Raw genomic sequence first — 23,562 nt, forward strand, 5'->3', positions numbered from 1 at the left:
AAAAAAAAAAATCCGGGGGAGCCCACAGGTGTGTCTGCTACCAACGAACCCCTAGGTGAGCCCACAGCCCATGGACATCCTTGCTCGTTGGCAGCAGAGACAGCTGCGGCCAGGCCGATGGGGCTGGCCAGCGTTCCTGGACACCCCCGACCTCCCGAGGGCCCTGTGCAGTTCTGTCCTGGAGTTACAATGGTCACTCCGCTGGGCCTTCGAGGTCCAGGTTGGGGATGAAAAAGTAGCAGGGAGGCCGGGCGCGGTGGCTCAAGCCTGTAATCCCAGCACTTTGGGAGGCCGAGACGGGCGGATCACGAGGTCAGGAGATCGAGACCATCCTGGCTAACACGGTGAAACCCCGTCTCTACTAAAAAATACAAAAAAACTAGCCGGGCGAGGTGGCAGGCGCCTGTAGTCCCAGCTACTCGGGAGGCTGAGGCAAGAGAATGGCGTAAACCCGGGAGGTGGAGCTTGCAGTGAGCTGAGATCCGGCCACTGCACTCCAGCCTGGGTGACAGAGTGAGACTCCGTCTCAACAAAAAAAAAAAAAAAAAAGAAAAAGTAGCAGGGAGTGGTCTGAGGCTCTTGCCAGAGCCCCACAATTTTGGTCAGAGTTTGCAGTTCCCAAAGGTTCTGGCACGGGCCTGGGCACCTGTGTGGCCCCATGGAAGGTGTTTGAAGACCCAGAGTCACCAGTCTGGGCTGACGGCTTTTCCACTGCACGTGACTGGGTCATCTTTCTTCTTTCTGTTAAGCAAAAGCCCTAACAGTTTCAAAGAACTGGATAGGAAGGGCCGACCTCCAGGTGACGAAAGCAAGGTGGACCGTGGGGTCAGACTGAGTGTGTCTGCAGCCCCTGATCAGGTCTGCACTGTGAACGGCCACCGGCTGCGGGAGGTCCTGACATGCCCCAGTACTGCAAACTGGGGACATCAGAAGCTCATTCTCAGTTCTAAAGGCCTGGACTTGGAAGCCCAGACCTGGGTGTTGCAGGGTTGCGCTCCTCCGAAGGCGCTGAAGGAGGCTCTTTCCTGTCTCTTCCAGCAGCGGGTGGTGCTGGTAGGTCTGGGTGTTCTGGGGCTGGGGCTGTACCTCTCCCATCGCTGTCCCCGCCTTCCTGAGGCCTTGTCTCCTGTGGCCGGCCCTCCTCCTCTCAGTAGTCATTGGATCTAGGACCTTATTTTGTCTTTGGATTTGTTTTTTCGAGATAGGGTCTCACTCTGTTGCTCAGCCTGGCGGGCCGTGGCACAATCATGGCTCACTCCAGCCTCGACCTCCTGGGCTCAAGTGATCCTCCTACCTCAGCCTCCCGAGTAGTTGGGATGAGTGCAGCACGACACCCAGCCAACTTGCTTTTATTTTTTGTAGAGCCAGGGTCTTTCTTTCTTTCTTTCTTTCTTTTTTTTGAGACAGACTCTCGCTCTGTAACCCAGGCTGGAGTGCAGTGGCGCGATCTCGGCTCACTGCAAACTCCTCCTCCTGGGTTCACGCCATTCTCCTGCCTCAGCCTCCCGAGTAGCTGGGACTACAGGCGCCCGCCACCACGCCCAGCTAACTTTTTGTATTTTTAGTAGAGACAGGGTTTCACCGTGTTAGCCAGGATGGTCTCGATCTCCTGACCTTGTGATCCGCCTGCCTCGGCCTCCCAAAGTGCTGGGATTACAGGCGTGAGCCACCGCGCCCGGCCGAGTCAGGGTCTTTCTATGTTGCCTGGGCTGGTCTCGAACTCCTGGGCTCAAGCTATCCTCCCAGTTTGATTTCCCAAAGTGCTGGGGCTCCAGGTGTGAGGCGCTGCACCCAGACACACTATTCCACACACGGTCTGGGGTTACAGGTTCAGGTGGAATGACATTTTGGGGACACTGTTCAGCCCTGCACAGTCAGCTTCCCCTGATCTGCCCCTGCCAGGGTCAGACCTGCCCAGCACTCTCCCTTCCCCATGGGGCCTGATCCCTGCTCATGGCCAAAACGTCCTGGGGTGCCTGGCTTCACACACTCTGCAGCCCCAGGAGCACTTGCCAGCAGCCCTGCGGGGCTCCACTGGGTACTCTGACTTGTACTCACCCCTTCCACCTCCGTCACGTGACCGGGGCGGGGGCATGACACCTCCAACTTCCCACTCCCACACCCACTGCCCACTTCACCGCCCACTTTATTTGGACTTCGTGTAGAGGCCAAGAGCCCCTACATTTTCTCCAGGAATGTCTTCCAGCCTCAGGGCCAGCTTCGTCCAGGCCTCGACCTGAAGATGATCACACGCCTCCTTCAAAGCCCTCCCCATCAGTGCCGATCAACAAAGCAATTCCAGCATGTCCCAACCCTCAGGGGTGTGGTCGGGGGGAGAGCTTGGGGGGGATGCAAACCCTTGGTAATGACCTTGGTGTGAACCTGTGTTCACACCAAGGCAGCAAAAGCAGGGAGGGGAAGGCGTCCACGTTTAGTTGATTTGTTGTTTTATCCAGAATGGTGATCTGTGAAGTCTGGAAGAAATTCTGAGGCGTCACAGAGAGTGTGGGTGCTCTGGAACTGCAGGCTGTCTGTTGCTGTCACTTTTGTTGGTAGTTTTTTTTTTTTTTTTGAGACAGAGTCTCACTGTTGCCCAGGCTGGATTGGAGTGCAGTGGCACAATCTCCGCTCACTGCAACCTCTGCCTCCCAGGTTCAAGTGATTCTCCTGCCTCAGCCTTCCGCATAGCTGGGATTACAGGCACGTGCCACCACGCCCGGCTGATTTTGCATTTTTAGTAGAGACGGGGTTTCCCCATGTTGGCCAGGCTGGTCTTGAACTCCTGACCTCAGGTGATCCACCTGCCTCGGCCTCCCAAAGTGCTGGAATTACAGGCGTGAGTCACTGCACCAGACCTGTTTTGTTGGGTTTAAATTTTTCTTTTTTAAATTTTTTTGAGATGATGTCTCACTCTGTCACCCAGGCCAGAGTGCAGTGGCACAACCTCAGCTCACTGCAACCTCCACCTCCCGGGTTCAAGCGATTCTCCCACCTCAGCCTCCCGCGTACCTGGGATTATAGGCACCCGCTATCATGCCTGGCTAATTTTTGTATTTTTGTAAAGATGGGGTTTCACCATATTGGCCAGGCTGGTCTTGAATTCCTGATCTCAGGTGATCCACCCACCTCGGCCTCTCAAAGTGCTGGGGTTACAGGTGTGAGCCACCGCGCCTGGTGGGCTTCTGTTCTGTTCTGAGTGGTAAGTGCTGTGGTTTGAATGTGTCCTCTCCAAAATTCAGATGTTGCCAGTGTGGACGTATCAAGAAGTGGGGCCTTTGAAGAGGCGATTAGGCCATGAGGTCTCCTCCTGCGTGAATGGGATGAAGGCCCTTCTGAAGCAGCGTCCAGCCTCCTGCTAGGCTGCTCTGATGCTACGGGACAGGGCAAGAAGGCCCTTACCAGACGCCAGACACTTGCCTTGTTCCCAGACCTCCCAGCCTCCAGAACTGTTCTGTTCTTTATACTTTACCCAGTCCCAGGTATTTTGTTATAGCAGCACAAATAAACTAAGGCAGTAAATAAATAATGTCCTTAATTTTTTTATTGCAGCAAAACATACAAACACAAAATTCACCATTTTTTTTTTTTTTAAGACAGGTTCTCTCTCTGTTACCCAGGCTGGAGTGGAGTGCAGTAGCACAATCACAGGTCACTGCAGCCTCAAACTCCTGGGCTCAAGGAATCCTCCCACCTCAGCCACCTGAGTAGGTAGGATTACAGACTATGCCTGGCTAATTTTGTCCGGCTAATTTTCACCATGTTGCCCAGGCTGGTCTGGAACTCCTGGCCTCAAGCAATCTGCCCACCTTGACCTCTCAAAGGATTGGGATTACAGGTGTGAGCCACCACACCCGGCCTGGCCCTAATTTTTTTTTTTTTTTTTTTTTTTTTTTTGAGACAGAGTCTCCCTCTGTTCCCCAGGCTGGAGTGCAATGGCTCGATCTCGGCTCACCACAACTTCTGCCTCCCGGGTTCAAGTGATTCTCCTGCCTTAGCTCCCAAGTAGCTGGGATTACAGGCATGCACCACCACGCCCAGCTAATTTTGTAATTTTAGTAGAGATGGGGTTTCTCCATGTTGGTCAGGATGGTCTCAAACTCCTGACCTCATGTGATCCGCCCACCTCGGCCACCCAAAGAGCTGAGATTACAGACATGAGCCACTGCGCCTGGCCTGCCCTAACCATTTTTAAGCGCACACTCCAGTGGTATTAAGTACATTCACATTGTTGTGCAGCCATCACCACCATCATCTTCTCCAGGGAGTTTTTTTCTTTTCTTTTTTTTTTTTTTTGAGACCGAGTCTTGCTCTGTCACCCAGGCTGGAGTGCAGTGGCTCGATCCCGGCTCACTGCAAACTCCACCTCCCGGGTTCACGCCATTCTCCCATCTCAGCCTCCCGATTAGCTGGGATTACAGGCATGCGCCACCACGCCCGGCTAATTTTTGTATTTTTAGTAGAGACGGGGTTTCACCATGTTGGCCAGGCTGGTCACGAACTCCTGACCTCAGGTGATCTGCCCGCCTCAGCCTCCCAAAGTGTTGGCCTTATAGGCGTGAGCCACCACACCCAGCCCGGGCTGACCCTCTGCACAGAAGTGCCATCTACCTACCGTCTGACTTCTGTCATGTGACCCAGGGCAGGAGATGCGACATCTCCACCTTCTAAGTACCCCACTTCACGGGGCAGCTCCTGCTGGGGTTCAGGTCCTCTCCTGGGGGTCAGCAGGTCGTGGCCTGCTCTGGGGCTATGCATACCGGTTTCAGTAAGTGCTCGGTAGATCTGCCCCCCAGCACAGAGCAAGTGCTGGGTCAGGGTGCAGGGGACTCAGTATCTCTGGAGGAGATGTCTCTTGCCCTTTCTTCACAGCTAGAGCTTTCACTAGCTACAGAGCTACAGCCAACTCCTGCACCATCTCAGAAGGTAGAGCCAGCTCCAGCTACAACTCTGGTGCTAGTTCCAGGATCAGAGCCAGCTCCAGCAGCACACCCAGAGATAGGGACAGCTCTAGCCACCTCTGCGCCGGCTCCAGTACAGCTCCACCATCCGCCCTCCAGCCAGGACCAGCTCCAAAACCATTTGCATGGCCTCAAGCCAGCGACAGGTTCAGAGGAAGGGCCAGCTGCAGCACCACCTCCAGAGCCAGAGCTGGCACCAGACATAAAGCCATGGCTGATTCCACAACCAGAACCAGAATTAGAGGCCCCTCCAGAGCTACAGCCATCTCAGACCTGCACCAGCTCCTGCACCAGCCTCAGCACGAGAGCCAGAGTTCCTGCCAGTTCTAGAGCGAAATCCAATCAAGAACCAGCTCTAGCACCATATCCAGAGCTAGGACCAGCTCTGACACTCTTCCCAGTGCAAAGACTAGCAACAGCAACACATCTAGAGGCAGTTCCAGAACGTCAGTCCTGGGGCAGAGCCAGTTTGTCTCCAACACCCATGTCAGTGCTAGGACACAGCCTGCACCATCTCTGGAGTTGGAGCCTGCTCTGGGGCCAGCTCTAGCCCCAACACCAGGTGGGGCCACACAGGGAGGAGCATCAGACCACACAGCTGCAGCCCAGTTGCAAGGTGTCCTGGGGTCCCGGGCTGGGGCTTTTCTTAGGAGCCCTGAGGTGTTTTCTGGCTTTGCAAAGGCAATGAAAATTTGAGTTGAATTTATCACCAGCTCCTGCCCCCTCTAAGCCAGCACCCGAGCTGCAGCCAGCTCCTATGCCAGCTCCTGCACCCTGGCCTTCCTGGCCTTTGCCTGTGGCTGCAGAGAGCAGGCTGAGCGAGAAGCCTCATCTTCTGGTGTCCCCTCCAGGCTTAAGGCCAGAGCGGTCTGCGCTGAGCAATGCAGAGGCTGCCCAGCCCCAGGACAGCAGAGCGGCCTTCCTCCCGGCCCCTGCGGCTCTGGCCTGTCATCCCCTGCTCTGGAGTTCGCGTCCTGGTCCGAGTCCCGGCACCACCGTTCGCAGCCCGGCGACCGCGGCGAGTCGCTTGGTCGCGAGGCCTCGGTGTCCCGCCCTGAGCGGTGACCGAGGTCCCAGGACACAGCGCAGACAGGGCGCTGGGCAGGCCTGGCTGGGGTTACCCCGCCGGCCGGGACCCTCGCCCGCCTCAGCACTCATTAGGCGCCTGGTGTGTACCCGCGCCCATGGCCGACACCGGTAGGCGCCCTGGTGGGGAACGGACGGGGTGCGTCGTGGGAGTCCCACGCTGCCCCGGGCGGGCGCTGCTCGGCAGTCATGGGAGCCGCGGATGGCTGGGACCACCGGGACCCACGGGCTCGTGGAACGTCCTCTTGACCCGGCCTGGGAATCCTCCGCGAAAACGGGGAGCCGCGAGTGTCTGCTGCGTGCCCGGCACCCGGCGGGTCGGCGACGGCCCGGCCCCGGCTGCTGGCCCCGTGGGGCGTCGCGGTGCAGGCGCTTCCGCAGCTCTGCGTGGCGAACCCACGCGCCCACCCGCCAGCCACGGAGCAGCGCCCACCGGCGGGCGCGGGGAGCGGCACGGCCGGGGACCGCTGGGGGGCGCTGCTTGGGCGGGGAGGATTGACTCCTGCGGGCCGCCGTCCGCGCTATAAAAGCTGCGGCGCGTCCTCTCTCGTCCTCTGCGTGCGCCGGCGGCTGCCATGGTGGGTCGGGTGATTGCATTCTCCTGCCGCCCCTTTCCCGAGCGCCTGCGCGGGCCACGCCCTGCATTCTTGCTCCCGCGGGCGCTGCGCGGCCTAAGGGACTCGGCTGCCGGCCTCCGGGTGCGGGGTGGGGGCGGGCTCTGACCTGGGACGTCCTGGCCGCGTAAGCCGCGGAATGGGGTCCTGGCCCCGGAGGAGGCGCCGCTGCTGTGTTCCTTGGTGGCGAGGGCGCTGCCCGGCCCTGCGCGGTTTCCAGCCAGGAAGCTTCGAGAATCCTGGTGAGAGTTCGGTGCGCGAATTCGGATCTTAGAGAAAAGCATCCCGTTCACCCACGACCCTTCCGCTCCTGCTGCTGCTTCCCGAGTTGCTGAGGCTGTGGGAAGATGTTTGTCGGCATCTTTGAAAAATGGATTTCTTAGGCAGTGTCCACGCGTCCGATGGTTTCCGTGTCACTGTGGCTGCTCAGCGGGAGGCTGTTCTGGCCGAAGGAGGACTGCTCAGTTGTCTGGCGGGCATTCCGCCTCGTGGTCCTGGTCCCTTGGTACCTGCAGGGGATCAGCAGCCCGCGTTTCGTGGCACTGTGTTGTAACTCCAGCTTCCTCTCCCGCGAATTAACCAGAGAGTAAGGGGAGAGAGGAACATGGGTCGGATTTTTCTAGAATGGCCCTTGTGACAGTGAACTTTCTGGTGGCAGGGATCATTTTTGATCCGCCCTCCTGGAGACCAGGAACGCGGCCTTTTTTTTTTTTTTTTTGATACAGAGTCTCGCTCTGTAGCCCAGGCTGGAGTGCAGTGTCGCGATCTCAACTCACTGCCATGTCTGCCTCCTGGGTTTAAGCGATTTTCCTGCTTCAGCCTCCCGAGTAGCTGGGATTACAGGCGCCCCCCACAAGGCCAGCTAACTTTTTTTTTTTTTTGTATTTTTAGTAGAGACGGGATCTCACCATGTTGGCCAGGCTGGTTTTGAACTCCTGACCTCAAGTGATCCGCCCGCCTCGGCCTCCCAAAAAATGCAGTGTTAGTGTGATGCCCTTCTGTGGTGTTTGCAAGATTTATACAAAATTGGGGTTTCTTTTTTCTCTAGGACCGGTGCTCACTGGAAACGGCATGTGCTTGGGGTGTTGGGTAAGTTGGTACATTGGAGCTGGAACAGGGTCAGTCCTCCAGCGTAACTAAGCCCTGCTGTGCGACATCTTCAGTGACTGGAGGGACCAGTCGGTCTTGTGTTCACATTGTGGCTAGAAGCTGTCTCTCCAGGGGAATAAAAACGGATTATTTCATCTTCTACAGGACGCTGCCCCTAGAGGCGTTGCAGCTGTGGCTGCCATGTCACATCTGTGTCATTAGGTGGCAGAGATTAGAGAGGCTATGTCTACGCTCAGCGTTCTGCCCCGTGAACGTTTGAATGTTTGATAGTCTGACACTCCTATTATATGGACAGGCATCTGTTTTCCTTCGCTGGTATCAGAGAGGGCAGGCCTTGTGAGTGGGCTTTCTAACCCTTGCTCTGGGCTAGGCTGGCCGCTAGGGGTCTGAAGGGATAGTGGGAAGGTAGAGGGTGCCTTCAGGAGTGAGTTTTAAGAACCTGTGAGAGGATCGGTCAGGTCTGGCATGCGTTGGGTCATGCCATACACCGTGTCAGGATCACGCAGGACAGGACTGGGGAAGGGTTTGCTGGTGTCTCAGTTAATAGCAGCAACGGCAGCCACTTGATTGTGTTCTTGATGCTTTGCCAAGCATTCTTGTTATTTAACACAGGAAGGAGGTGACTTTGCCTGTGATGGACTTCCAGTGTGAGCACTGGCCAGGGTGACCAGGCTGACCTGCACCAGCCCTGATCAAGGTAAGAAGTGAGGCGGAAGCTTGCCCACCATCCCTGCCTGTCCTTGCTGCTGGGTGGGTGTGAGCGGCTGCCCTGCAGATGCTGTCCTGGACCTGTCGGCACCAGACGGTTGCTCTGCTATGCCTGTGACCTCGGGGCAAAGAGGAAGTGGCGATTTCTACACTCAATGCCCGGGAACCAGTGGGCACTGAGAATGGTTTATGGCCTGACATGACGTGACTTTTAGCCAAAATCAGGCAGCGTTTGGGTTTTGCTTTGGAAAACACCTTACCTGCTTTGCTCCATGAGGGAGGGGTAGCAACATTGCGGAGAATCCTGAGGTGTAGATATGTATAAATGAGGTGCGTGTGTATCTGAAGCTCCGGGCACTCATGGGGTTACCAGGAGTGTGTGTCTCACTCCCAGGCCTTGTTCTGGAAATGATTCTGCGGGTCTGTCTGGGAGGCCTTGGGCAAGTTTGACTAAGAGCAGTTGAGCTGGGATAAACAGGCTATTTGGAAACGGGAATCCTCTCCTCAGAATGGGTAGGAATGGGGGTACAGAGGCCAAAGACACGGCCGCACGTCCTGCAATGCCTGGGACGCCCCACAGTGAAGAGTGATGTGGCTCTTTTTTTTTTTTTGAGACGGAGTCTCGCTCTGTCGCCCAGGCTGGAGTGCAGTGGCCGGATCTCAGCTCACTGCAACCTCCGCCTCTCAGGTTTATGCCATTCTCCTGCCTCAGCCTCCCGAGTATCTGGGACTACAGGCGCCCGCCACCTCGCCCAGCTAGTTTTTTGTATTTTTTAGTAGAGACGGGGTTTCACCGGGTTAGCCAGGATGGTCTCGATCTCCTGACCTTGTGATCCACCCGTCTCGGCCTCCCAAAGTGCTGGGATTACAGGCTTGAGCCACCGCGTCCGGCCTGATGTGGCTCTAAATGTCAGCAGTGCCAGTGTTAAATTTCTAAGAGATCGCATCAAGAAAGATAACTTTAAAATAGTTTCCGGAGGCCGAGTGCGGTGGCTCAGGCCTGTAGTCCCAGCACTTTGGGAAGTCGAGGCAGGTGGATCACCTGAGGTCAGGAGTTTGAGCCTGAAACCCCATCACTACTAAAAATACAAAAATTAGCCAGGTGTGGTCGCGCCAGCCTGTAATCCCAGCTGTTTGGGAGGCTGAGGCAGGAGAATCGCTTGAACCCGGAAGGCAGAGGTTGCAGTGAGCCAAGATCGTGCCACTGCACTCCAGCCTGGGCAACAGAGTGGGACTCTGTCGTGGAAAAAAAGAAAGTTTCAGGATTTCATAAATTGGGTTCCCTGAAGGTCATTTGGTGAATCCAGGTTAAAGAACCCTGGTCTGCATCACTGTCCTTGTTCGTTTTTCAGATGCAGAGGCCAGGATGTGGGCCCAGCCCTGTGCAGGAGGCTGGCTGGAATAAAGGTACAGATACAGGCCTTGCCCCCTCTGGGACCACTGGCACTCGGGGTGTTTGCAGCCTCAGAGCCCAGTTTTCCACAAGCCCACCTGCCCCCAGGGCCACAGCTGCATCTCTTGCTCTGCTTTCATTACGGGGATGGGCAGGCTGGCATGGGGGCACCCGCTGCCCCTGCTTGGGTAGTGCTGTGTATTCTAGCCAGGGGCCACTGCCAGGACTACGCCTCCATTTTCATAGCGCGATTCTTAAGTTCTGCCATTGTGGTATTCTGGTGGGTATTCGGGTGCTTGTCTGTTTTTGAACTGCCTGGAACCTAAGATCCTGAATTTTTTTTTCCCCTCTAAGGGGGAAAATCTATATGGAAAACGTTTATTTTAAAATACAGGATGAAGTGAATTAAAATATTTAATGCACATTTCTTCAAGGACAATATTTCTGTGTTGGCAAAATTTGAGAATAAATTGGCCTCGAACGGAATGGACTGTGTTGACTCATGTTGGGAGCAGAGCCCGGCCTGAAGAAAGGTGTTGCTGTGGTGGGATCTTCTCCTGGGGGACGGTTGCTGGGTGCCTTGGGCTGCTGGGGAGAGCGCATGGGGCTGGAAAGGAAGTTTCTAGGGAATGAGTTGTACATCTCATGGCTGGATTTTGTAGAATCAGTTTTTAAAAAAACGCGTAAATCTGTTTTGTTACTAGAACACCTTTTTGTTCTGTTGTGTCACGGTCCAGGTTTAGGGGTACTGGTCATTGGCTGTTGCAGAAGCCCCTGTGTTTGGGGAACTGTCCTGGCGGCTTCAGAAGTGTGTGCGGGTTGAAGGGCAGGCAGGGGCTCTGGAACAGACCTCACCTTGTACTAACACCTGAGGGCTGCCTCCCCAGGATTCAGGGGCTCACCCGAGGGCCTGGATCCACAGCGGGCGCAGGGTCCCGTGCGCAGCATCGATGGAGCTCAGGGTACTCAGCCCTGGGCATTACATAAAAGCTGTTTATTGACATCACATTCTTCAGAGTAACAAACCCCCTTGGAGGGCCCTCCTGCCAGGATGTCCACCTTTGCTCTGAGCTGGGATCTCATGTCTGTGGTGTTGGAATCCAGAGCCCTAACCTTAGGGCAGTGATTTTGCAACAGTTGCATTTCATACCTTCTGACAGAATTCCTTGAGGGCGCGCTGGACCCTGGCGCCCAGCCAGCTCCAGGAAGGGTGGCCAGGCCCTCGCTGCCCATCAGGAGTACTTGGTGTTGGAGATCTTCTTCCAGAGCAGAGTCTTGAGGTGGCTGAGCACCAGCGAGTGATGGGCCTCCACCTGGCTGGCCAGCCCGCTCAGCGTGGTGCAGGTGCGCAGCTGCGTGCCCAGCTCCTCGCGGAGGTCGGCAGGCGCGCCAGGCAGCAGGTAGCCCCGTAGCAGCGCACACACCTTGGCCAGGTTGGGCTGGATGAGGTCGCCCTTGCACTGCCGCATGAGCCTGTCACACGGGGCCCTGCAGTCGTGCCCGTAGGTGCAGTCAGCGCTGTGCTCGCAGCGGCGGCCCTGCAGGAAGCGGCGCACGGTGGCCTCAGGTGCCACCTGCTGCAGGTCGGCCATCTTGAAGTCGTAGGTGGCTGTGTAGCCCACGTTGGCCAGTGTGGTCTCACACATGTAGAAAGTCCCATAGGAGCCGTGGAAGAGCTCCTCTACGAACTCCAGCAGGCCGATGGCGATCTTGGCCCGCCAAGGCCACGCAGGCCCCAGCCACTGCTGGAGGGCACCCTGCAGGGCAGGCGGCAGCAGCGGGCGCAACAGGGGCGGCAGGGCAGCCGCGTGCCAGGCACCATGGGGCACGCCCTCGGTGAGGTAGAGGTCCCCGCAGTAGCCCAGCAGTCTGGAGGCATGCTCCTTCTCCTGCAGGGACAGCAGCAGCAGGAACTCGTTACGCTGCAGCAGGGCCCACACGGATTTGGCTTCCGCCAGGGACACCCGGTTATCCTTGTTGAAGTCGGCCATGAGCAGGACCTGGCCAACCAGCGCTGGCAGGGAAGGCAGGTCTCCCAGGTTCGCCTGGCGTTTGGGACCAAGAGAAAGGAAAAGCCAGTTGATTGGATGTCTAGGAGCACAACCTGGCTTTGACCTGGGTGGTCTGCCGACCAGACCAGCACTCTGCCAGGTTAGGGGTCCCAGCCCACAGCTACATGGGGGGAGGAGGCAGCCAGCAAGGTGCCCACTCACTCTCCTGGCCTGTGTTGCTGCTGCCAGACAGACCTCCCGTCTCCCAGCAGCCTTGGGTGCACCTGGGGAGCTCGGGGGTGGGCACCTGAGCAGAGAAGCCTCAGAGCCTCCCTGAGGATGAGAATGCCCTCCGCAGAGGGCAGAGGGCATGCGCTGGCTGAAGCCCTAGGAAACGGCCCCTCTCTGCAAGCCCTGGTCTCCACTTGGGGCACCTGCCGTGCTGGACCCATGGCCCTTGACTGCAGGAGCCTCCTCTTGACCTCAGCTGCCAGCCCACCGGTGCCCCCAGCCCTGGAGAGGCTCCTTCCCTAGCAGGCCTCCTGCCCAGGGGCTGGGGGATAGGAGGTCTGCCCGGGGTCCACTTGGGCCCATCTACGCCTTTGTGCTGAGCATGTTGGTGCCAGGGCCGCCTGCTGGGCACATGACCGTGGTGTGGACTCCTGCCCTGCCCCTCAGGAGAGCTACCTGACCTTGAGGAAGCTGAGGGTCATCTCCCGGAATTCCTTGATGGAGGTGCCCCGGGTGGGCTTGTCGAACAGCACCAGCTCCCGCCGGGGGGCCGCATCCGACCGGACCTTGGAGTCGAGGGTCTCCTCGATGCCACACTTGATGGTTACATCCTTATCCCGCCAGAGCCCACTGTACACCTGGACAGGGCCATAGAGGTCCTCCGTGCAGACGTCCCCCTCCCGCTGCACCGGCAATATCAGCCCCAGGCCCACCCGCCCTGCCCATGACCATACCTGTTGGGCCGGAGCTGCTGAGAGGCAGGTCCTCCACTCCACCATATGCAGCTCACACAGGTCCTGGCAGACGGAGCCTGAGATGATCCCCTTGCGGTACTGGTCACACTGAGGAGACAGGTGCAGGGCGTGCTGGGGTGGGGCAGCCACATCCCTGCCCCATTGAGCCTCTCCCCACAGGCCCGAAGCCCAGCTGCACCCGTTCCTCCAGGACCCCTGGGAGGGAGAGGCCACAGGAAGGGCCAGGTGGGCGGGAAGGGGGCATGGAGGGCCAAGCACCCATCACCATGGTCACTCCGTCCCAGCACCCACTGGGCCCCTGTTCCTTGGCCATCTTTTCTCAGACCCCCAAACTGCCAGAGCTGGCGACGGGGCCACCTCCAGCCCACACCCGTCCCCGAGCCACACTGTGGGCCCAGCACCCGCCAGCTGGCAGGGGCCTCCACTTGCTGCAGTTGGAAAGCTGCCAGCCCCTCACAGGCAGTGCCAGGGCCCTGGGCCATGCCATTGCTGGCCGCAGGATGGGGCTGTTGGCTGCAGGGGCAGCCCTGCCAACCCTCTGGTCCGGTCCCGTCCCCACCACCCTGGCTCCTGTAACAGGATGGCTCAGTAAAGGCCACTGCCTGGACATGAGACAAACACCACACCCAGTGTCAAGCCCGGGCCAGGGCCAGAGGCAGGAACCTGGAGGCAGCTATCCCGCCCAGCCGACCCAGCTTTCTGGGCCGTCCAGGTATTGGCCGGTGAACTAGAATTCACCCTAGTCTCTACTATCTACACCACCAGCTGCCACACGCGCGCTCTCTGCCTGACTCTTCATTCCTGCCTCGGGTGACGCTGGGAGGGAGGATGGCCCCCTGACTCATGGTGCCCTCCCTGCCTGGGTCAGTAAGTGAGACATCTCTGAACTTGTTTCCCATCGTGGTGCTGACTGGACGGCGTCTTCCGTCTGAAGGGCCAGGAGCTGCCCCGCCTGGGTAGGGCTTTCCCCAGGACACCAGGAAGAACAGAAGGGTGGGCTCTTGGTGCCAGAGGGATGGTCAGGCTGGTAGAACCTGGACAGGAGTCAGGCACGAGCCACAGGGCGTCTGTCAGAGAAGCAGCCCCCAGTCAGAGGTCAAACAGCTGGGTGTCAACCCGTGAAGGGTGCCGCACCCAGCCCCTCTGCTCCCCGTCAGGGCGGGCTGCCAGCCATTCTCCACTGGGCAGTCATGGGGGCTCTCAGGACCGATCCTGGTGCCCAGAGCCACACCTGCATGGCAGCTTCCGGGTGGGTTTCCACTGCTCCCAGGCTTGGGTCTCCTCCTGTCCCAAGGACTTGGCCTCCATCTTCGGCCGGTCCCAGCCTTCCCCAGGCTGAGGCCGGAGCACAGGCCGCGGCCTCATTGTTTGCCCCACGTGCAGCCAGGACAGGGCTCACCGCCAGAGCTGACAGCCTCAAGGGTACCCCTGGTGTGGAGTGGGCAACGGAGCCCCAGCCTTGACCTCCTCTCCCAGCTGCTTGAGGCCAGTGCCCAGGCTCAAGCACTCTGTTGTCAAGAGCTGTTTGTCAAGGCTTAGAAAATGGATCCCTGGGGCCCCACAATGACTCCGGGCCTGTCCTTCCTGGTCCCACAGGCCCCCTCCTCAGCCAGACCCCCAGGGAAACACTGTTAGTGGTAATTAAATCAGGCCTGGGGCTGGCTGCCGCCCCTCCTCAGCCCCCACTCCAGCTCCAGGAGCCTGGCAGCCCCTGAATCCCAGCGCCCCGCGGGAGGTGACAGAACGATGCAGCTGGCCTGCCCCTCTGGGAGTTGGGGGGAGAATTCCTGGATGTACAGCCTCAGTTGCCATGGAGCCTGGCCAAGCAGGCTTGGAGGGAGCCAGGGAAGTGAGCTGTGGAACACCCCGCTCTCCGGGATGGGAGAGAGGGAGGGTCCCTGCCTCCCCGCTCTGCACACCAAGGATGGGGACAGAAGTGAGATGGGCCAACCAGAGGCTGAGGACCCCGCCACATGAGGCATGAAGGCAGTGTCTGTCCCAGCAGCAAGAAAACACCAGCTCTTCATCAAGACAGAAAAGAAAAATGAAGGAAAACCGCACACTTGTCCAACCCTCCACCTTGTAGGCAGGCCCTTCACTACTGGAGTCCACTCCAGTCCCCAGACCAGCCCCCTGCGCCCGGAGCCCCAGACCCCAGGAGGATGCCCTGCTCCTGGCACACAGTGGTGCCGGGGAAGGAGCCTGTGGGCCACGCTGCCCTCTGCCAGGCTGGCGCTGGGGCCGGGACTCGGGGTCCCCCAGGGGTGGGAAGATGGAGCTGCCCCCATGGTCCTGGGTGCCTCCCTGTACCTAGCGGGGTGGGGAGAGGCCTCCTCAGGGTCCCCACCGTACGTCGGTCCCCAGCCAGTCCCCTCACTGCCCAGCCTGTTACCTGTCTGCAGCAGAGCTCAGTGGGATCTCACAGTCCAGTTCTTGGCCTCTCGAGGGCCCTGGTGGAACCTGGGACTGGCCCTACACTGCTGCTGCCTCGCTGTGTGAGCTGGGCCAGCCTCTGCGGCTCTCTGAGACATCCAATGCCTCCACGAGGCGGGGTAGGGCGCCTCCTCTGGAAAGGAGGGGACGTCTCCATGGCCCCTGGGGTGGCTTCAGGAGAGCTGAACTTGGCCTGACCTCTGGGAAGGCTCTCAGCAGCCAGGGAAACCCCCGCTGGGCGAAGGGCCAGAGCACCCTGGGAAACGGACACTGCAGCTTCCTGTTGTTTGTGGGGGGGGCACCTCCTCCTGCTCCTCAGCGGCCTCTGCGGTTGGCACCCAGTAGGTGCACAGAACCTGCCCGGCCATATGAATCCTCTGCTCACTCCCACCCACCCCTGTCCACAACACCCCGGCCCAAAGGTCCAGCCTCTCCACCTCCCCACAACACCCCGGCCCGGAGGTCCGGCCCCTCCACCTCCTCCGTCCTTCTAGGAGCTCCAGGGGTGCATCTGCTCGGGGCACAGCCCTCCCCACTCATGGCCCCAGGACGAGCCCAATGTGCCACCCTCCTGCCCTGCTGAGCTCAGAGGCGCCCTGGACTTCAAGGGTGAGCAAGGCCTGGTGCCAGAAGCCTGGAGACCTCCCCTGGGGTGGCATGGGTTCCAAACAAATCCTGGGCACAGAAGCTCTCCTAGCTCCAGACCCCATACCCCACTCCTCCACTGCCACCTGGGGCCTTTCCACATGGCCCTTGTCAGAAATGGCTCTGTGGGGAACGGGCCTGCCCACGCCCAGCCAGGCAGCTTCACCACCCAGCTGCCAGGAGAGGCGCCCTCCCCATCTGTCAGAGGAGACACCGAACTTGGGGTCTCCCTGCACCCAATCCCCCTGTGACAACCCACAGTGGCCGCTGCTACAGGCCAGATCCACCTATGCCCTGGCCTGACCCCAAGTGGAGTGGAGGCATCGGAACCCTGGTCATGAGGCAGGCTGGGGTCAAAATTCGGTGGGGGACTTGCCCAGTTCTGGGCGAGTCTAGGGTTTGCCAGGAAGACAGAGCTGGGATGACCTCCCCCCCAGCTAGTCACAGGGTGTGCAGAGGAGCAGGGGGTCACCTTGGTGTGCACTCGTGGACACGCTTGCTCCCAGACACACACATGCTCACATACGCCAGGGGACTTAGCCCTGTCTCCCTGAGGTGGAAGCTGTGGAGGACGCTGCCACCTGCCTCGGGGAATCACTGGTCCCAGGGGAGCTAGCAAGGCCACTAAGGCCAGCACACGGGAGTCTCCATCCTGGGCCACTGAGGATATCACGTGGGGGGCTCCATCCCGGCCAATGACGACACCACACGGGGTCTCTATCCCGGCCAGTGAGGCCAACTGCCCACCCCAGGCTTCCTGCTAAACATCCTCCCTCCCAAACATTTCTGGAGTCTGCCCTGCCCCCAGACCCCAGCCTCTCTCTCTCTCCTGAGCCCCTGCAGCCACCCCCACGTCTCCCCTGTCCTCCCCTGGACCCCCATCCTCCACACCCAGTCTAAGGCAGCTTTGCAGATTCCACCTAGAAACCCACATGCCTTGTGAGCCCTGGATCTGGGGAGGACGGTGTCTCCAGGGCCTGGTGCCCCAGCGTCTAGGGCAGCAAAGGGGCACAGCCCAGTCCCCAGCCCACACACGCAACACTTACAATGACCACCTGGCAGACGTGGCCACGACAGCGCTCCGAGTAGGACGAGTAGTGCTCGTATACCAGCCAGCTGCCCGCAAAGATGCCTAGCCATGCCAGGAAGATGCACCGGACCCTGAGGCCCGGGAGCCGACCCTGTAGGGGAAGGGGCTACATGAGGAGGTGCCCTCAGGGGCACCCACACTTGGGGTGTGCTCAACCTCACTTCCCACGGGAAGGGCCTCTGGATCCACCCCAGCCTTCCCCTGCCATCTCCTTGGCCCACTGGTGTCCCGATCTTCTAGAATCACCCCAGCTCAGCGATACCCGCTCCTGGCTCTGCCTCTCCTGGGTCACTTAACGGGCTGCAGGGGCTGGAGGTGGGGGCAGGCGCTGCCCAGACTTTCAGTGTTATGGGCAGGTACAAATAAATGTCAAAAGCAGGGGACTACGGGGTGGCCAATTCTTTCCTCTACTGAATGAAGATTTTTTTTTTCTGAGAGGGAGTCTGACTCTGTACCCCATGCTGGAGTGCAGTGGCGCGATCTCCTCTCACTGCAACCTCTGCCTCCCGGGTTCAAGTGATTCTCCTGCCTCAGCCTCCCGAGTAGCTGGGATTACAGGCATGCACCACTGCACCCGGCTAATTTTTATTTTCAGTAGAGACGGGGTTTCACCATGTTGGCCAGGCTGGTCTTGAACTCCTGACCTCAGGTAATCCACTTGCCTCGGCCTCCCAAAGTGCTGGGATTACAGGTGTGAGCCACCGCGACTGGCCGAATGAAGCTATTTTTTACAAAGCTTTCCTATCCTGACCTCATTTCATAACATCATCACCTCCGCACAAGGTGAGCGCGCCCACCGCGCGTGACACTGCCCCTATTTTTCCCACTGTAATGGAGATTGGTAGGAAGTTCCGGCCGGACCAGGCCTGCAAAGGGAACCAGGTTTGGAGAACGGGACCCCAGGAGCCCAACGCAGCCACATCCTGGAAGCCTTTAAGAGACGCAGGTGGGCCAGGCGTGGTGGCTCACCCTGTAAACCCAGCACTCTGGGAGGTTGAGGTGGGCGGATTGCTTGAGCCCAGGAGTTTGAGACCATCCTGGGCAACATAGTGAAACCCTGCCTCTACAAAAATACAAACATTAGCTAGGTGCAGTGGCTCACCCTGTCTGTAATCCAGCTTTTTGGGAGGCTGAGGTGGGTGGCTTGCTTGAGCTCAGCAGTTCAAGACCAGCCTGGGCAACACGGCAAAACCCCATCTCTACTAAAAATACAGAAATTAGCCGGGCGTGGTGACTCACGCCTGTAGTCCCAGCTACTTGGGAGGCTGAGGCTGGAGGATTGACTGAACCTGGGAGGTTGAAGCTGCAGTGAGCTGTGACCGCACACTACACTCCAGCCTGGGTGACAAAGCGAGACACTGTCCCCCCCCCCAAAAAAAAAAAGACGCAGACTCAGACACTGATGTTCACAACAGCCCAGTGGTGGGCAGTCCTTGAGTTCACAGCCAGGGGATGGAAGAGCAGCTATGTCTATCCTATCCACACTGCGGAGTGACTGCGCTCTGAGAAAGAAGGACATCCTGACTTTCACCCAGCAGGGAGGAATACCAGGACAAGCGGCTCAGTGAAACGAGCCCCTCACCAAAGCACGAATCCTGCAGGACCCACTTACACGAGGTCCCCAGAGTCGCCAAAACCATAGAGACAGGAAGGAGAGTGGAGGGAGCTGTGGGCTGGGACGTGACTGGGAGTGTGTGTTTGATGCGGACAGAGCTTCAGTTTGGGAAATTGGAGAGCTCTGTGGATGGAGGGAGGTGACGGCTGCATAAAGAGAGTCTTTTATTTGGTGCCATTAAACTGTGCACTTAAACAGGGTTAAGATGATACATTTTATGCTATATGTATTTTACCACAGTTAAAAATTAAGGCCAGGCACGGTGGCTCACACCTGTAATCCCAGCACTTTGGGAGGCCGAGGTGGGCAGACAACCTGAGGTCAGGAGTTCGAGACCAGCCTGACCAACATGGAGAAATGCCATCTCTACTAAAAATACAAAATTAGCTAGGCGTGGTGGGGCATGCCTGTAATCCCAGCTACTTGGGAGGCTGAGGCAGGAGAATCGCTTGAACCCAAGAGGCGGAGCTTGCAGTGAGCGGAGATCGCACCACCGCACTCCAGCCTCGGTGACAGAGCAAGACTCCATCTCAAAAAAAAAAAAAAAAAAAAAAAAAGTAATCATGCAGCCTCTGGCCCCTGCCTAAAACTCTGACCCAGATGTCTGGGAACCAGCTTTTTGGGAGGGCTCTAGGTCACTCTGCCATCCTTAGCCCCTCTGCCTTGGTTTCCCTGCTGGCACCAGGAGGCTCAGGCACGGGCTCTAGAGTGCAGGCTCAGGCTGCTGGGCGATCCATCCCCATCCAGGCCTCCAAGCTGGGCTTCCAAGGGTGACAGCCAGGGACAGCTGCGTGCCGCCTTCCCTCTCCCCAGCCTCCTAGCAAATTTCAGGCCTCTCAGGCACTGTCCAGGAGTGGCCAGCAGAGGGGCCTTGCCCTACACAGGGGCTCAGACATCCCTGACCTGCAGCTGAAGGGTGAAGGGCCCAGGCTTGGGGGTCAGCTTCCCCTCAGAGAGGCCCCACCGCTGGCTCCAAGCACTCCTGTGGCCTCCTGTCCACCTGCGGCCAGGGAGAGGCTACGCACTGGTCACATCCTCCTCCTGGCAGCGCCTGGCCACACACCCACCTGCCCAAGTCAGAGCCCCTGTCAGAGGTCGTGGTCTGCAGCCCTGCTCAGGCCGTGAGCAGGGGACTCCTCCCTGAAATGGGGTCACCAGCTCCTCAACGAGGACAAGGCACAGTCCAGGCAACTGAGGTCATTTTTCTGGTTCTTTCAGGAGGGGTGGGCCCTGGCCTCCTGCTTCCCTGGCATCCACTCACTGATGGCTGCCCCAGGCAGGGCTACAGAGGGAGGACCCCCAGCAGCTGGGGAAGGGCCCAGAGCTCCAGTAGCAGTGGGGTCCTGGGGGGCCTGGAGCAGAGGGCATGGCTCCGGTGGGGGGAGCCCTCCAGGCCCAGGTTGGTCTCGACCCCTCAGACCACTTGTCCTGGGCACTGAATCTGTTTCCGGCAGACTTGCTCAAGATGAAAAACAGGAAAGCAGAGAAACAATGGGGGGTGGGTGTTGTTCTGGCAGGATAAGGTCGGACAGCTCCGTCTGGGGTGAACGATCCCGAAGCAGGGCCAGGTAGGGAGGCCCAGCATGGGCGGAGCCTCGGAGGACAGCCAGGAGGAGGGAGGCTGCAGCTGGTGCTGGGCCCAGGGCTGACCCCAGCTGGGGACAGTGACACCAAGCTAGGGACTTACCCAGTTCTGCTCCCCAGAGCCCTGCCTGGGCTTGGGCCAGGGCCTCTTTCCGCCTGGCCAGCTCTGGTTCATCCACCAGGTCTTTTGTTGTTGTTCTCTTGAGACAAGGTCTTGCTGTGTTGCCCAGGCTGGAGTGCAGTGGTCCAGTCACAGCTCACTGCAGCCTCGAACTTCCAGCTTCAAGTGACCCTCCCACCAAGCCTCCCAAGTTCTTGGCATTACAGGCATGAGCCACCTTGCCCAGCTCTCCCCGGGGTCTTGATCTTCCCCAGCTGCCATCCCTGACCCCGCTGTGGGTCCTGGGATCCCAAGCAGCTGCTCTGCAAGGGCCCCATAGTGCTCCCTGGCCCACCCTGGCTCCTGGGCCTGGCACAGAGGGATGGGCAAAGCTTGAGTGTGGAGGTGGCCCCACCATCCAGGACCTGGGCTGGGGCTTTGCAGGGGCAGGTGGGGACCAGCTGCCAGTGTAGCCACTTGGAGGGTGGGGAGGGTCACCCACGGGATGGAACAGCACAGTGGTCCTCAGCCCGGCAGGTTCAGACCATGGGCCGGGAGCCCCACAACACTGACCCAGAAAGGCAGTTCACAAGGCCAGGAAACTGAGGCCACTAGAGGGGCAGGCTGGACTCCGACCAGGGCTCTGGCCCTGAGCCAGCCACCCTGGGAACAGCCAACACCCCTCTCCTGCCATTCCTGGGCGGAGCTCCAAGCATCAGCATCTCTTCTGCAGCCGCTGGTTGAGGCCCTTCCTCCTGGGAGGGGACCACTGTGCACCCCACCTCCCAGCGACTGGGGTGGTCCTCAGCTAAGGGTGGTCCCCTTAGCTCTCACCCTGCCCCAAGGCTGAGCCGGGACCACCACACCCTGAAACCCCAGGTGGGCACAGAGGGTCTCGCTGCAATCTGTGAGTTGCTGGGTTCCATACACTCTTCCCAGAAGGGGAGCTGAAGCCAGCCAGGCCCTGAGCTCAGGCAGGACCCTGGCAGGGTTCCTCCTGCTGACCCGGGACTACCCTGCGGGGACCAGGGAGGTACAGGCAGATCTGACCAGGACTGGCTCCTCTGGCAGATGCCTGGGGTCCTCGAGGGTCTGGGAAGGCATCCCGTCAAGAGGCTGGGCCCTGGATGACTGGAGCCTGATGGGCCTGGCCTGCATCTCCCCAAAGCAGAAGGTGAAAGGGCGCCTGGCAGCCGGAACCCAAGGCAGCCCGGGTCTCCCATGCGGACCCGGCAACGCCCCTGGAGGAGACGGTGACTTGTTCAAGGTCATCCCGGGGTCAGGGCAGGGTCCCTGCGCTATGGCTGGCTGATGGGATGAAGGGGCGGGGGACAGGGAGGTCATGTCCTTGCCAGGGCGTTTCTGTGTGTCCCAAGTTTTCTACTGCAGAATAACACACCTTATTTTTTAATGGAAGAAAAGAGGAAAGGACTTTTGTGTGGTTTCTGGGCCTGGGGGGCAGGGACCGCCTGCAGGGCGGGGCGGGGGGCCTCTAGGCCGCAGCATCCCCCGCCAGACTCTCCTGTCGCCGCCACCGCCCCTCGCCCAGTGTCCCGTCCTTCCCGAGCCACTCGCCCCCTCCCCCCTGCCCAGCCCGGGCTCATGAACCCCTCGTGTCTGAACCCGGGGCCCCGCTCCGCGCTCGGCCCACTCCGGGGCTGGAGCTTGGCCTCCCCGAGCAGGGGCGGCCGGGGGCGGCGGGCGCGCACCGCGCTTACCTGCAGGCCCTTGGAGAAGGGGCAGAAGAGCACCAGGTGCGCCAGGCGCCGCAGCCGCCGCATGGTGGGCGCCGGCCGGGGCTGCGCGGGCCCCGCGGCTCGCTCGGCCTCAGCCCCGGCCCGGCCCGGCCCGCAGCGGCCGCTGCTCCTTCGCCATGCGGGCCGCGCGCCCCCGGGCCCGCGTTAAAGGCGAAGGCGCGCGCCTTTCTGACGGCCGACGGCGGCGCGGCGGGGGCGCGCGGGGGCGGGGCTTGGCGCGCAGCCCGCCTTGGACCCCCGACTGGGCTGAGGAGGGGGCGGGTACCGAGGCCACGCCCACCCGCAGATCCCGCCCCTCCTGCAGAGGGGCCGGGGGCGCGCGGGAGGGGCCGGGGGCGCGCGGGAGGGGCCTGGGGTCGGGGCTGGGGCCCGGGCAAGCCTTGGCGTCTCGCGGGCGCTTCCCACGCAGAAGGGAGGCCCAGTGCGCTGCACAGGCTGCGGGGTTCAGGGCTCCCCATGCGCGCCCCCGGTTCGAGGCCGCAGAGCCAGGGCTGGTCTTTTCCCTGGGTCCTCAGGATGGGGTCAGACGCGCGGAACCCTGGGCCGGCCGATCCTGCAGCCCGCCCTGGGGTTGGACCCTTCCCTCCGGCCTGAGACCCCGCGCCTTGGCCACTTGCCGCGAGGACACTCCCGTCGCCTCCGCGTGGGGTGCTCAGGGATGAGCCGCTGCCGCCTCCACAGACAGGTTCCGTGTGAACAGAAGTTTTCATTGCACTTGGGTAAACACCTGGGGGGGCTGAGTTGGACGCTGAGGGATGTGGGGCGCCGCCAGCAACTGCCAAGACGCGCTCCCTCCCCGCGGCCGCCGGCGCTTCCAGCTGCTCCGCATCCCGGGCGGCTCTCGCCATCGGCAGGTTTTTAAATTTTAGCCATTTCCCTGGTGGTGGACTTTCGCTGGGGCTGTGGTTCGCGTTTCCCGAGTAAGGAATGAGGTTAAACACTTTTTTTTTTTTTTGAGACGGAGTCTGGCTCTGTCGCCCAGGCTGGAGTGCAGTGGCCGGATCTCAGCTCACTGCAAGCTCCGCCTCCCGGGTTCACGCCATTCTCCTGCCTCAGCCTCCCGAGTAGCTGGGACTACAGGCGCCCGCCACCTCGCCCGGCTAGTTTTTTGTATTTTTTAGTAGAGAGGGGGGTTTCACTGTGTTAGCCAGGATGGTCTCGATCTCCTGACCTCGTGATCAGCCCGTCTCGGCCTCCCAAAGTCCTGGGATTACAGGCGTGAGCCACCACGCCCGGCCGAAGTTAAACACTTTTTGCGTGATCATTTACCACCTGTGTATCTTCTCCAGAGTCTATTCAAGTTTTTGACCATTAATAAAAATCACGTTCTTTCCTTATTATTAAGTTTTGAGACTTCTTTATGTTTTGGTTTTAATTTTTAATATATAGAATGAGACTGGGTCTCGCTATTTTGCCCAGGCTGGTCTTGAACTCCTGGGCTCAAGGGATCATCCCGCCTTGGGCTCCCGAAGTGCTGGGATTACAGGCATGA

General features: G+C 59.6%; 1 protein-coding gene, 1 long non-coding RNA gene and 2 other non-coding genes across 6 annotated transcripts; 3 read left to right on the forward strand and 1 right to left on the reverse strand.

The window, feature by feature from the left end:
* Window positions 1-6,581: 6,581 nt before the first annotated feature.
* LOC104669664 lies at window positions 6,582-10,355 on the forward strand. Its single transcript, XR_749018.2, has 4 exons — window positions 6,582-6,900; window positions 7,707-7,747; window positions 8,381-8,465; window positions 9,829-10,355. It is a non-coding gene; the product is annotated as an uncharacterized LOC104669664 (long non-coding RNA).
* On the forward strand, window positions 7,916-8,047 carry LOC115894089. The gene has a single exon (XR_004054136.1). It is a non-coding gene; the product is annotated as a small nucleolar RNA SNORA17 (small nucleolar RNA).
* Window positions 8,546-8,679, forward strand: LOC115894088. The gene has a single exon (XR_004054135.1). It is a non-coding gene; the product is annotated as a small nucleolar RNA SNORA43 (small nucleolar RNA).
* A 480-nt stretch (window positions 10,356-10,835) lies between the features above and the next one.
* On the reverse strand, window positions 10,836-22,200 carry DIPK1B (divergent protein kinase domain 1B). 3 transcript variants are annotated; one of them, XM_010372712.2, is made up of 5 exons: window positions 22,032-22,200; window positions 16,971-17,105; window positions 12,826-12,933; window positions 12,553-12,729; window positions 10,836-11,914 (listed from the first exon to the last, which is right to left on the reverse strand). In XM_010372712.2, the coding sequence occupies exons 1-5, from the start codon at window positions 22,092-22,094 to the stop codon at window positions 11,102-11,104; spliced, it is 1,296 nt and encodes a 431-aa protein (XP_010371014.2). In that variant the 5' UTR covers window positions 22,095-22,200; the 3' UTR covers window positions 10,836-11,101. The 3 variants fall into 3 exon arrangements, with proteins under 3 accessions (XP_010371014.2, XP_030775969.1, XP_030775970.1); XM_030920109.1 differs by lacking the exon at window positions 22,032-22,200 and adding an exon at window positions 20,317-21,991; XM_030920110.1 differs by lacking the exons at window positions 12,553-12,729; window positions 22,032-22,200 and adding an exon at window positions 20,317-21,996 and having other exon boundaries at window positions 10,849-11,914.
* Window positions 22,201-23,562: the final 1,362 nt, after the last annotated feature.

Source organism: Rhinopithecus roxellana, chromosome 16 (assembly GCF_007565055.1).
Source record: "Rhinopithecus roxellana isolate Shanxi Qingling chromosome 16, ASM756505v1, whole genome shotgun sequence".
In the NCBI taxonomy this organism is placed as follows: domain Eukaryota; kingdom Metazoa; phylum Chordata; class Mammalia; order Primates; family Cercopithecidae; genus Rhinopithecus; species Rhinopithecus roxellana.

Bases quoted from the DNA above. Each gene is read 5' to 3' on its own strand.
- DIPK1B (XM_030920109.1), bottom strand. From the start codon at position 20,388: ATGAACCAGAGCTGGCCAGGCGGAAAGAGGCCCTGGCCCAAGCCCAGG. The intron at 12,934-16,970 runs GTAAGTGTTGCG...CTGTCTCCTCAG, and splicing joins ACGTCTGCCAGGTGGTCATT to TGTGACCAGTACCGCAAGGG. The intron at 12,730-12,825 runs GTATGGTCATGG...GGCCCTGTCCAG, and splicing joins CAGCAGCTCCGGCCCAACAG to GTGTACAGTGGGCTCTGGCG.